The 13,734-nt window shown below is 42.0% G+C and overlaps 1 protein-coding gene across 5 annotated transcripts in view; it reads right to left on the minus strand.

The window, feature by feature from the left end:
• Positions 1-13,734, minus strand: part of NAV2 (neuron navigator 2) — a 369,925-nt gene that overhangs the window by 88,757 nt on the left and 267,434 nt on the right. For all 5 annotated transcript variants that reach the window (XM_064715815.1, XM_064715817.1, XM_064715818.1 and 2 more), the window contains 3 exons: positions 13,476-13,588; positions 10,167-10,275; positions 8,226-8,651 (listed from right to left, as the gene is read on the minus strand). In XM_064715815.1, the coding sequence (XP_064571885.1) occupies positions 8,226-8,651; positions 10,167-10,275; positions 13,476-13,588 (648 nt within the window). The remainder of the gene's footprint in view (positions 1-8,225; positions 8,652-10,166; positions 10,276-13,475; positions 13,589-13,734) is intronic.

The raw sequence follows: 13,734 nt of genomic DNA on the forward strand, positions 1-13,734 counted from the left end.
CAGATTCATAGAAAGGCAAACCTATTGCTCATTTAATAAAATTGAATTTATATTTAAGGTAGCCTATAATTTATAAATTAATAGACTTTTACCCACAATCACTAACTATTTAAAATTAACAAACTAATGAATGAGCTATGAATTGTTTTGCAGATGCTTAACCCAAACATGGAGTAAGACCTGAACAAATTACTTGCAGACTCAAAAATCCTAATCACTGCTGCAAAGGAGGAGATACCTGTTCTAACAACAGGTAAGGCAGGACAAATGAGAATATGCAAAACTTAGTAAGTATATATTAGTTTCATAGTTTATTTAGAGAAACCTCTCACGTGTAAATCACTAATAGTGATTTGGTGCTGCTTATTCCGTCTAGAAGCAAAACAAGTTCATCTCATTAACTACTTCATGCTCAGACCTTTTTCCATGAGAAAAAAAAAAGAGAAATCTGCAGAAGTAAGTGCCTTCTGTGAAATCAATACTCTTCTGTCTGGAGATATATTAAATCTGCCTGGCACATAAGTCCTTCAGCAGCCATCAAATAACAATTTCTGGGCACCACTGGCCATGGCTATTTTTTTTCTATGTCTCTTAGCTTCACACGGTCTGCAGGCAAGGAATTCCAAGGACAGCACAGCCTGATAGGGAGCTGGGTGGCTGCTGCTCCTCCACATCCATCCCCACATTCACAACAGCTTCTGACAGAGCTTTTGCAGAAACCAGCTTTGTGTGGAATGAGCAGTCTTAGACACCCACAGTCAAAGAGAAGCTGTCAATACTGAATATTGGACTGAAAGGAGGTGTCTCATGGCTGCAGCCACTCCTGCTCCAGAGGACAGTCTCCAGTGCATGATCCCCTTCCCAACACTCCCTCCATCTGTCAGCCAAGGGCACCCTCACCACACACTCACCTTCCCCTCTAGGGAAGGCCTGCTCCACCACAGCTTTTAAAACTCCTTTTAAAATCCAGTCAGCCCAGACAGCCTGGGCTGGAGTGAGACTGGGAAACAAGACAAGAGGCCAAGTCCCTTCAGGTGTGCAAATGCCACTCTGGGCCCCAGCAGAACACGGGTGCAAACTCACACCCAGCAAGCAGCCGAAGGCCACCAGAACCAGGCAGCTGTTCAATGGGGTTTTGCCCGTGCCAATTTGGATTTCAATGCCTAAATTCTTTCTCAGAGTCCATTTCAATGAAAATCACAGAACTAAGCTCTAGAATAAGTGATGCATTTTTCACCCCCCTCTTCAGTTCTGTTCAGGAGAGGAATGACCTGTGACCAAACAGGATTAAGGAGGGGGTGCAGCTTCTCTAGAGGTTCTCAGCAGTGTCAACAGCACAGCAAGAGCAGCTCCACAGAGACTGGATTATTCCCTCCTGCCCACTCTCTCCCTGCAGATGTTTCACACCAGCACAGTGTGAATGCCTGCATCCCCCTCTGCTGGCTAGCCCCGGACTGGGACCCTATCTTGTCCCTTAGAAACTGTGCCTTCACTCAAATTACAACAACCTGGTGGCACTGATGCAGCAGTTCAAACACTGCTGAGGTGTTTCTTACAAGAAAAAAGCCCAAAATGGGATAACTGCTATTAAATGGTATTTTGGTAATTGTTAACAGTAGGTCAGTGTGTAGAAGTAAACAAAAATAAAACACCACAACTACTGCATTCACTGTCTTGATTAACACTACGTACGACCTAGCACGGGTATTTAACCATTATACTGGAAACAAAAGCTGATGTATAAGGTTATAACTCATAGGACTACGTTGTCTTCCTTTGCTGAATCACACTGCAAGAAAGGTTCTGTGAGAGCTGTGATCTGAAATATCACTTGAGATAAATGATAAACACTGTCTTATTGATGAAGCTGACACAAGAACTATTCCTGAAGTGAGTGCAATATTTAAGAATACTTAAAACAGTATACAAAATTAATAACATTGAATATGCTTGTGCAATATCATACTCCTGTCTCCTGCAAAGAACTGCAAGTACAGTTCTTGGAATAAGAATACTATATTTGAACATCTGCCATAATTTTTTTCTTTTCATTTTTACAGCACCAAGTCATCTCTGACTTTATAGCAACTTTGTTTGCTATAAAGTCAGAAGTTAATGTTTCCTTATTCCATTTCATGAAAGTCAAACTTTTGAGTTTGCTTGCTCGACCCCTTCATTATTGGTATTAATTATCCTTTTACCATATATAGATACTATTCTGCAATGTTGAAAAGATCACAATGTAGAAATAGTCAGCCCTAGCAAGAAGAAAGGCAGTTCAAATAAACACTGCTCAAACACAGAAGAAAAATAACATAAACCTCCTAATGAGCCTTAGACATGTTGAAGTGCTAGAGCCATAAAAGGAATGCAGTTTCACTCATCCACTGCATTCAGATGAAAGCTTATCACTAAAACCATATCATTTACAGAGCAGTGTGCAGTAAATGACTAATACACAGTAACCCAAAGTGTACAGAAAAAATACAGTGGTAATAACTATGCAAAGATATAGGTCAGAAAAGCCTAAAGACAGAGCACTGAACAATGCCCAGGGCACCCAAATTCCCACCCAGACCAAGATTAGATCAGGCACCCCTGATTTCCAGCCAGCCACGAGTTACCTGGAGCAGGAACCACTCCTGCTGCAGACAGCTTGGAAGGAAAGGAACAGAAAGGGTTTCTCTCACTTGCTGTTACCAACAACAAATTCTCATTAGCAGCAAACTGCAGAGTCCTCCTCCTCCTCCTGTGAAACCTCAGCCCTGGGGGAGGTCTGTTATACCACCTGTGACCCTGACATCTACAGAAAATGCGTCACTGTCTCACTTTTAAATATGACAAAACCACGGGACAGCTGCAAGAATCCTACAAATGCCAACTACACTTCAGCATTCTGTGAAATCAGTCCCCAACTTCAGCTCTTTTTTGCCTCCCAACAGATGTAGCTCCTACATGTAAGCTACTTGAGAACTCTCCTTCAGTGATGGCTGTGGTCTGAAGGGCACAGTGCTGCTGGGTGAGTGTGAGAGCTGAGCAGAAGCAGAGTCTGAGTCCCCAGCCCAAAGTGGGCTGTTCTCCCTTTAGCATCCTTCATGCAAGCTCCAAATCCAGCTGCTTCCAGGGCTTGTTAAACAATCCTCAGGGAGAACAAAGGCTTGAGTAAACAAGAAGCAATCATAACCCTATGAGGATTGTGCATGCAAACACATTAAGAGGTTATGGAAACAGATGTGGGATGGGAATATATCACCACCAAATCATCAAATATGGGGAGATTAATAAAATAGCAAAATGTATCCCCCAGCAATAACCACTGCACCCACAGGAGGTGGCTGCAAGGAGAATTTTAGCACAGTGCCCTCACCATTGTTAGAACACAGCTGGAACAGCCATGCTTCTGCAAAAAATGATTTTGACAAAGGTGTGTCTGCAGACCCAAAACCATTTCCTGAGAAAACTTGTGACCAGCACTAATTACTGTATCCACACTGTTAATTCTGCATAGAAAGCTGCACACTTCAGGTGATGAAAACAGGGACAGAGGATTAATCAAATGAAAAGAAAAAAATTACAAAAGGCTCTTTTTTTGGATCAACAGCCCTGTTGCTGCATTCCAATAAGAGATATAAAGGAAATTAACTCTACATCTCATTAGAGAAAATTAGGGCTAAGGAGACAAAAAAGAAAGGTAGGAATAAGTATGTTCGTAGCCAGAGGGGGACTGCAGTGGACAAAAGCCTTCTGAACAAATGCAAAGGATCCATGAGAATTAACATCCTCCACCTGGACAATCTTTGGGGCGAGAGGGGAGCACTGTGGGCTCTGAGGTGCCGCCTTCCACCGAGGCCCTGCGCCCCCAGCTCAGCCAGCCAAAGGGGTGGGCTGGGGGCTCAACCCCAGCTCACACAGATCCTGCTCTGTCACTGCGTTACGGCTCAGACCCTGCAGAAAGGCAGCTTCTTACCTTTGATCCACCCCCTGGGCACTTGCTTAGTGTAAGAGCTGTCCTCTGTCCCTTTGGCAAAGATTCCCTTCCTTAACCCTAAGAAAGCAATCCTGCTGTCTGCCAGAGCTCTGCTTGAGCAGACTCATTAAGGGAGGCCAAACGAGCTTCCCATGACCCAGTACATTTCAGAGAAAGCACCAGGATCACAGGGCTAAACTAGTTTTTCTTGGCCATTGGATTTATTTTGGCTGTAACAAATATTTTGGCTTCCTTCCCTATCAGTTTGCCAATGAAAACACAGATCCAAGGTTTTCAGACTCCGGGATTGTAGCAATTCTGAAAAATGACAAAGTGAAACACATACCAGCTAATAAAGAGCTATTCATGCTCTAAATACCCTCTTGTGTGCTCTGCACAGAGTGTAGCTGGGCTTCTGGAAATGCTGAGCCTGTTTGCCCTACCCCTGCTCTTGGTGATTTGCTCTGCAGCAAGTCACACAGATGCTTTCTCTACAAGCAACCTCTCTGACTTCTAAGCACATTATTACTCCTCTCCCACAAAAACACAATGCCATCCTATTTTTGTTTACTATTTGAATTAAACACACACTGGGGAACATAACTTACAGCAAAGGCTACCAAACATCTGCTCAAGCTGGAGATGGCAACCCAGTGTCATTAGGGGTCACCAAAGGTAACAACCTTGTTTTTTTATCCTTCTCCATTAATACTGGAATGCTGTTATTGCAATTTAATACTGCAATATTCCCTTCTCACATCATTACCATCCACAGACTGCAACCCCAGGCTTGTGGGGCTGCTTGCAGCAAGCAGAGAACCCCACACTGCCCATCTCCAAACCCTGTCCACAACCTGGAAATGGAGCTGATCTTTCCAACAATGGATTTACCTGCAGTACCAACTGGAAATTAGTCACTGACTCCAACACTGCTATATGAATTGACAAATCAACTCACACTATTTAGCAAAACAGACTCCTGTAGCTAAAGGCAAAAGATGTGGAAAAGAAAAACATACTTGTATGCACTTCTTGTCCTAAGAACCTTAAATGGAGATCTCATTTATCAGTTACTTTTACATGAGTAAAAAGTGAAAAGTATCTCACTCCTTCAAAAACTAGTGGGGAAAAAAGAGTCAGATGCTCAATTAAAGACATCCCAGCACTCAAGGCCAGGAGTGAGGTAGGGCAGAGTAAAATGACTCTGCTGCTATGTTAATCATTCTGGGTACACAACTCCCTGCTTTGGTGACAGAGGTACCAACTGGCAAAACCATTGTCTTGCCCAGAGTCTAAACATCACTCTTGTACTTTCAGACTATGGAGACTCCCAGTTTTCACCCTGCAGGATGACCAGGCCCAGAAAAGGAAATAATACACAGAGATGAGCGAAGGTACAGATTTCTCTGCCTAAATCATTCATAAATTTAACAGCTTTTCTACTCTTTCCTTTTCCTTAACCTGGAATGTGAATTTTATACACTGAGTAAAGGTCTGCAAAGACTGGGGCTCCTCTCTGAGCAGCAGAAGTCGGAGCTGACACAGTTCTGCCAGGGGCAATTCTCAACTACCACTCAAGGCGTTTTATAGAAACCACGGCGCTACTTAGAATGCACTTTCCTGGCTTCCAGACCAAAACTACAGCCACAAATTTAAACAGAATTCATGGTCCAGAGGAAAAGCAGCAACTGTTCCTACAAAAAACATTACAAAACCCAGGTGAAAGTTGATGTATGTGAGGTAATCACAAGGTGCTTTAGAGATTTGATGCATTATTAATGCAGCAACAGCTACTGGTGTTTTATCTGAAACAGAATTTCACACTGATTTTTGCATCAGCTACTTTACTATATGCTTCCCTAATGAAGCATATAAGGAAGGTGTCTGACTTCTCAAAAAGTGTGAAAATATCCAAATATTCATAATGGGCAGAATTAATGGAGGGTTCCAGATGGTGGAACTGAACTTTTCAGTTAATGACAAAGCAGCAGCTGGATTCCTGTAAGAGACATTATGTCTTTTAAAAAAGCAAACAGCACTAGAAATGTCACTAATAAAAAAAAATTACAAAAAAGCAAAAGATGCAAAATGGTCAGTCAGGACTGCCACAAAAAACACCTAAACAAAACCAACAAACAAACAAAAAACAAAACAAAAACAAACCCAAGAGAAACAAAGAAACAGACAAAAAAAACCCCACCAAATCAAACAAGAAAAAACAAATAAAACACCAAATCGCTTAAATTTCAAAGATAATTTTTTAACATCAATCCAATGCTACTGTACTTGAGCTAACAAAAAATTTTATAGTAGGAACTGAAAGTAGACGAATTGAAAACTGACATTGGAGCAAAGAACAAATGCTTTTTCCACTCAAGACAGAGATAAAATGCTGATGTAAAACCTTGTTAATAACTGTCTATCGCTGCATATTTCTGCACACTGACTTGTTCTGTAAACGTTTTCTCGCTCCCACTGCTGTTTTACCCAGCACGGAGATGATGCCAGCCCATTCCTCTCCGGCTCTGGTCCGGCAGAGCCGCGGCAGCGCGGGAGCTCACTGAGCACACACGCGCCTCACTGCCGCCACCTGCTGGGCGCGGGGCAGCGCTGCACCCTGCGAGGCCTGCCTGGAAACCGCTCCATCGCAACAGCTTCACATCCAGGGATTCTTGCTTAACAGGGGCCTAAAAACCTCAATTTTGTTCAAATCCCTCTGTGATAACCGGCTGTCTCGCCAAAGGCCTATTAAGATCAGTAGAATACCTTTGGTGCTGACTTTTATTTCTCGAAATAATCACGGAAATACAGAGCAATAAACAGAACAGAAGAGTTGATGGGTTTGCTGGGCTCCCCAGGATGAGGTGAGAGATGAGAATATGACTCCATATTCTCAGATGGCTGATTAATTATTTTAAGTACTTATATTAAAGAATGCTATACTAAAACTATACTAGAGAAAGAGAGAAGGATACAGACAGAAGGGGTAACAAAAATGATAATAAAAACTCATGACTGACTCCTCAGAGTCCAACACAGCTGATGGTGATTGGTCATTGAGTAAAAACAATTCACATGGAACCAATCAAAGATGCACCTGTTGGATAAACCATCTCCAACCACATTCCAACGCAGCAAACACAGGAGAAGCAAATGAGAAAATATTAGTATATAATATTAAGCAAATTTAATATTATATAGTATTAACCAAATGAGATAATATTTTCTCTGAGACTTCTCATCTTCCTGGGAGAAGCAAATGAGAGACTATTATTATATAATATTAAGCAAATTTTTTAGATAATATGATTATATAATACATATAGATATAGATATATGTATTATATATCTATAGCTATAAGAGATAACGTTATTATATAATATTAACCAAATGAGATATTACATATTGAGATATTTTCTCTAAGGCTTCTCATCTTTCTGGGAGAAGCAAATGAGATAATATTATTATGTAATATTAACCAAATGAGATAATATTATAATATAATAGATATAGAAATATCTATTATGTATTTATTGATATAATACATACTATTATATAATATTAATAAAAATTATATACAATATTATATAATTCATATAGATATACCTATTATATATCTATTGATATTGTAGATATTATTATATAATATTAAGCAAATTTTAATATTATATAAAATTAACCATATGAGATCATAACATAATATAATAGATATAGATGCACCTATTATATATCTATAGATATAATACATAATATTATTATATAATATTAAGCAAATGAGATAATATATGAGATAATATTTTCTCTAAGGCTTCTCATCATCCCAGGAGACGCAAATGAGATAATATTCTATATTATGAGATATTATTTTCCCTAAGGCTTCTCATCATCCCAGGAGATGCAAATGAGATAATATTATTATATAATATTAAGCAAGTGAGATAATATATATTATGAGATAATATTTTCTCTAAGGCTTCTCATCATCCCAGGAGATGCAAATGAGATAATATTCTATATTATGAGATAATATTTTCTCTAAGGCTTCTCATCATCCCAGGAGATGCAAATGAGATAATATTATTATAAAATATTAAGCAAATATTAGTATTATATAATGTTAAGCAGACGATATAATGTTCTGTATTATGAGCTACTGTTTTCTCCAAGGTGTCTCACCTTCCCGGGAGCAGAAACCCCGGTGAAGGGTTTTTCAGAGCACGCGGCAGCGCCAAAGAGCCGCGGGAAGCGCGCACTCACCCGCTGGTGATGTCGTCGGCGCGGATGTTCTTGCCCAGCACGTCGCCGTCGCTCATGTAGCCGGCGGCGTCCATGGCGAGCCCCTCGAGGTCCATGTCGTCGGCGGCCTTGTCGGCGATGTCCACGTGGCAGAGGCCGCTGCCGCGCGTGGCCAGCTGCCGCCGCAGCGGCGCGGGGTACAGGTAGCGCGCGGCGCCCCCCGGCTCGGCGCTGCCCAGGCGGCCGGCGCTGCCCCGCGGCGGGAAGGCGCCGCTGCCCACGGGGGACACGTAGGCGCTGCCCGCCGACGGCGCGTCGCCCGCCTGCAGCCGCGGGCTGGACTGGCCCAGCCGCCACGACAGCGGCGTCGGCCGCCCCGCCAGGCTGAGGATGCTGCGGCCGCTGATCTCGGTGGTGACGCTGGTGTCAAACGTGGTCTCCAAGGTGCTTGAAGGGAGAGACGGGTGTAAAATCCATTAGCATTTATATGTTTCCAATCCTGTACTGCTTCAGCGTATAACTCTAAACTCCATATAAAGTTAGTTGACTGACTTCACATTTTGGTCTAATTTTATTGTAGTTATTGTTAGCATTGTTTTTGGGCTAATCAAGCGCACGGTTTACAAGAAAACTTGAAGCTCATCTTCCCCTCCTCAAATCTATCATTTGGAAGCCCTGAGCGCTCCAATGGGTGACATGGAAGCCTCAGTGGAAAACACTGACCCTCCTGAAAAGCAGGAACCAATTTACCAACTGTGGTTTGGCAAGCATGCTGCGCCACAGTCCCAGTCCTCTTCTTTAAACAAAACAAGGGGGAGATGTTGCGGTGAGATGTCATGGTTTGCCTCATGGTTTGAAATTTGCAAATAAAACCAGCTTTGGCAGTTCACCTTTGCAAGCTCTGCTTCAGTTTCAGACACAAAGACAAAACACAAAGCATTTCCCCAATAAACTCATGTAGGGCTGGGGTACATAAGGCACCAAACATTCGGTAGGACTCTGACCTCATTATGGGCCAAACATAAAAAAAAAAACCTTATTCTCCAAAACTTCCTGTTCAACACTGCAGAGATCTAACTCACATAATGTTTAAATGTAATAGCAATCTTTGTTTATCTCCAGCATATTTTAAATATTGCTGAAGATTTCCAAATGCTGCTTTACAAAAAAAAAAAGCAGTTACATTCAGGAGATGACTAACAATATTAGAAGAACTTGTTTGCCTGAAGTTTGGTCAGGAATTTAAGTTATGCACTTGATAATATGGGTCAAGCACAGTTCACCTCTTATTCAAACAAAATACTACACATAGGGGGAGAGAGGTGTAATGCACTGAAGTTACTCAATAGTAAAAAGAAACATTTTAAACTGTAACTTATATTCAAACATCACCTCACACATTTAACAAGATGTGACTATTCTTGACCCTTGAGTCACTACACACCCCATCCCATCACTTCTATTTCTCTTCATACATCTCAGTAACTAGCAAACATTATTCAAGTTCTGTGCATTAAAGACAGAAATTACAAGATCAGTATCTCCCACTGTCAGTGTTAATAATTTTTCTAAGGATGCAGCCCAGGTGTAAGAGATGTAAAGCAGAAGCAGAATTCACAGAATCACTGGGCTGGAAGAGACCTCCAAGATCAAGTCCAACCCAGCCCCAACACCTCAATTAAACCCTGGCGCCCAGTGCCACATCCAGTCTGTTTTTAAACACACCCAGGGATGGTGACTCCACCACCTCCCTGGGCAGACCATTCCAGTACTTTACCACTCTTTCTGTAAAAAACTTGTTCCTAATATCCAACGTGTATTTCCCCTGAGGCAGCTGGAGACTGTGTGCTCCTGTTCTGTCAGTGCTGCCTGAGACAGAGCCCAGCCCCACGAGAGCAGAGGCGCCTTTCAGGAGCTGCAGAGAGCGGCTTCCATGGTGTGAGCAGCCCAGAGGGTCCGTACCTGTGGGTGACCTGGGTGCCCCGCAGGCTGGACATGGTTTCCTCCAGGTTCTGCCGCAGGTCAGCGATGTTCTTCACCGTGCGCAGCCGCCGCGTCTCGGGGTCCTCCCCTGCAGCAAAGGCAGCCAGCAGTGAGGAGCGGGCAGCAGCAGCGCTGAGCTGCTCTCCATGCCTCGCTCCACTGCACCTTCTTCTGACCTTCTGAGCTGCCTTGGTTGAGATTCCATTCCCCTCGGCAGGCACCTGCCGCCATCACATCCTGACCAAATGGGCCCTGCAGGGTCACCCTCATTGTTGCCCCTGAGATATTGCTGACCCAGGTAAATTCTGGGTAACTTTCAACCTCATTGGAACACACGCTCCATCAATACCACCCTTTCCATCTCATATGTTGATGCAATTAACATTAACCTGACACAGACAATTTCTCCAATGCTGTGTTTTCACTAGATCTTCTTTGTCCTACAGTAACAGCTTTCCACAAACTAAACAGTGCTGACTCCATGCTGAGTGATGTTTCAGGTAAAAGAACAAAAGGTTTTGCTTGTCACCATATCACAGTTACTGTTCCTAAAATGTGCTACATGACACAAACTTGGGGATGACTTAGTTTTCACAGCATCAGAAATCCTGTTCTTTAAGTACTTTATTCTAAACACATTCATGTCCTGCTCCTTAAAAGTAGAGTTTATGTACACAAAAAATAAAGTCTTCCTACTGTTTCAGCATAATTTCATTTTATCAAATTAATAATTTAATTAGTGCTTCAGCATAATTTATTTACGTACTCTCAGCTGTCAATTCAGAAATGCTTTGGTCGCTACCTCAGCTGAGCTTTATGGAGTTAAATCCTCTAGGAGGCTAAAGAGAAGTGAATTTCTAGTAGTGCCAGCCTATTCTTTGTAAGCTGAAAGCTGGAACAGTGAACCTCCAAAAAACTGTCACAAAGCTTCTGTTGGGCACAGAAGGAAATTATTTCATTCTAAAGGGTTTACAACCCATGACTAAAGAAAATACTACAGTAAATGTAAAACTTTTCACATTTTGTACCAGCCTTCTCTGTACACGTGATGCGTTTTTGAGCTGCTAGGATGCTGGGCACAAACACAATTGCTAGTTTAGATGGATATCTATATATTACACACATCAGAAATGTGAAGAACCAGATAAAAAAAGGTGATGTTGGAACTTTCTACATTCTCTGCTCTAAATTTAATGTTTCTAGAAGATGTCATGTTGGTGGCACAGAAAAACCCACTCACACACTCTTGCCTGTGCTACAAACCAGTGACCAAAGTGCTTAGTGCCCATGTGAGCATTTTTCTTTTAGTCAGTCTCTACTCTGGGAAATCACCTCCTTGAGTTACAACTCACTTAAGGCAGAGGCTCAGACAATTATGGTCGGGCTGGACTGAAAACATCCACCTAACAAGACTGATCACTTTAGCCAGTGGGTCTCTGGGACACAAAACATTTTCTATACTCATGGATCTACAAATTTTTGTAGTAAAAACCATAAAATATTTATAGGCCTTCAGCTTAACAAATGTCACAGTGCTCTTTTACAGATCACTTCTCTCACATATGTGAAGGCAAATGGTAGGTAACTTCTTAGGAAAACACACAGGAGACAAACTAAAGCAATTTCTACTGAGATCACTCTTGTGCCTAAATTGATACCAAATTTTCACTTAAATGACATTCCACTGCTTAAACTGAAAGTATACTTTAGAGACAGATATTGGACAGTTGGCCCCTAGAGTTCAATTCTGAAATCACTTAGCTCCTCACGAGCAGGCAGCATCCTTAAACAATTCTGCTCCCATTTTTCCCCACTTATGCTCTCTGTTGTTTTATATGTGCTTTTAAATCAACAGCTATGCAGGGAGAGAAGATATCTGTGCCGTATTTCTTGTAATTCATTTTGGCTGAGGGGCTATTTGTCCAGTTTGCTCTGTTTCCCCCAAGGCCCCTCCATGGACGCTGCTGTTTGGTCTGGCTGTGCACAGCTGGGGTTTGCATCTCCCTTGTTCAAGTTTCTCAGCTGTCTTCTGCCTCTGGATCCCAAAACTTACATATTCTAGTTGAGTAATAGTTTGTACTTACAAAACATCTGTCATTAAAGACTGAATATCTTTTGTGATCTAGAAACACTTCTCAGTTTGCAGGCTGAAAACAGCCAATATGATGATTAAGAGGCAATGCTGAAGAAGTTTAAGCAGCTGGACATTGTGTTTCTTACTTGCAACTCTCATATTTAAATATGAGCCCAAAAATGCTCTCAAGGATTTCATCCCATGTGCCTTTTATGTACTTCATGCACCTATGTACAAATTGTACACACAGATATGTTCACTTAGGCATTCCTGCAGCCCCTTTCCCCTCCAGTGACTCTGCCATCAGCACACAGGTATATTGACAGAATATACAATGCAGTATGAAATGGATCTCACTGTGAAACCTTCAGCCACACCACTTTTCCAAGGAGGGCACTTGGTTTCAAACCCCACATTAAACTGGGGGACACCAAGACTAAGCAGATGGAAAGAAACCTGAGAAATTCTACAGATGAGATATCCTGCAATGGCACACAGTAAGAAAAGTCATAGATATTGCTGAAATGGGGATAGGAGGAGATCAGACTGTGACTTTACAAACACATTTTACATCACCTTAGTAGAATCTAGTATATTCTAACCAAATGTAGTTGCTGAAAATCACTTTGTTGTATTGGTAAGCTTAATTTATTTTTTTAACGAGCATATACTTACAGTAGCAGGAATTCTAGATAAATATACCAGATACTTTCTGAACTAGACTACTCATATTCTAGCCACAACCAGCTTCAGCTTCTGTATGCTGGACACAATGGAGTGTAGTTGGATTTTGGTGTTCTATTGCTGCAAAGCTGTTTCTCAAATTGATCAGATTCATATGAGTGACAGTAAGATTACTCCAAACCAAAACATCAAGGAAATGAACACAGTCTGTTCTGTAAGCTCCAAAATGAATTTTTTAAAATCAAACAATGCTTGAGAATGCTTAGGATCCTTATAGTAGTTTAATCCTAATAAATGCTGCACATCTCATTAAGCAGGAAGAATTCTTGGTGATTTTAAGAAATTCAGGGAGCACACCTGTGCTGAACTTAAGCATCCAGAGTTCAAATTATTGACACCCAGTTCACTGCTGAAGAGCTGACAGAAACAGAGTTATTAAGAACAAAAGCAGTAGGAATAAAATCAACTTGCTCTAGCCCATTCTTGTTTAAGCAAACCACAGCCAGTAATGGTCATGCTGCAGGACTCACCTGAGAGGTCCTCGAGGGCAGGCTGGGCAGTTTTGACATAAAGAGCAGAATCCATGCTGACCCCTCCCGTGCTGGCCTCGGCTGTCACGCTCCCTTCATGGCCTGTCTGAGATCTGGAAAGCAAAACCAAACAGGGATGTGCAGCCCCTCTCCATCCAGAGCGCCTCAAGGAGAACAGCGAGCGCACCTGCCCTCAGCACTCTGTCCCACTCCTCACACACACCAGCAGACTGGCTTTACATAATTCATCAGTCCCATG

Source organism: Zonotrichia leucophrys, chromosome 5 (assembly GCF_028769735.1).
Source record: "Zonotrichia leucophrys gambelii isolate GWCS_2022_RI chromosome 5, RI_Zleu_2.0, whole genome shotgun sequence".
NCBI classification, from domain to species: Eukaryota; Metazoa; Chordata; class Aves; order Passeriformes; family Passerellidae; genus Zonotrichia; species Zonotrichia leucophrys.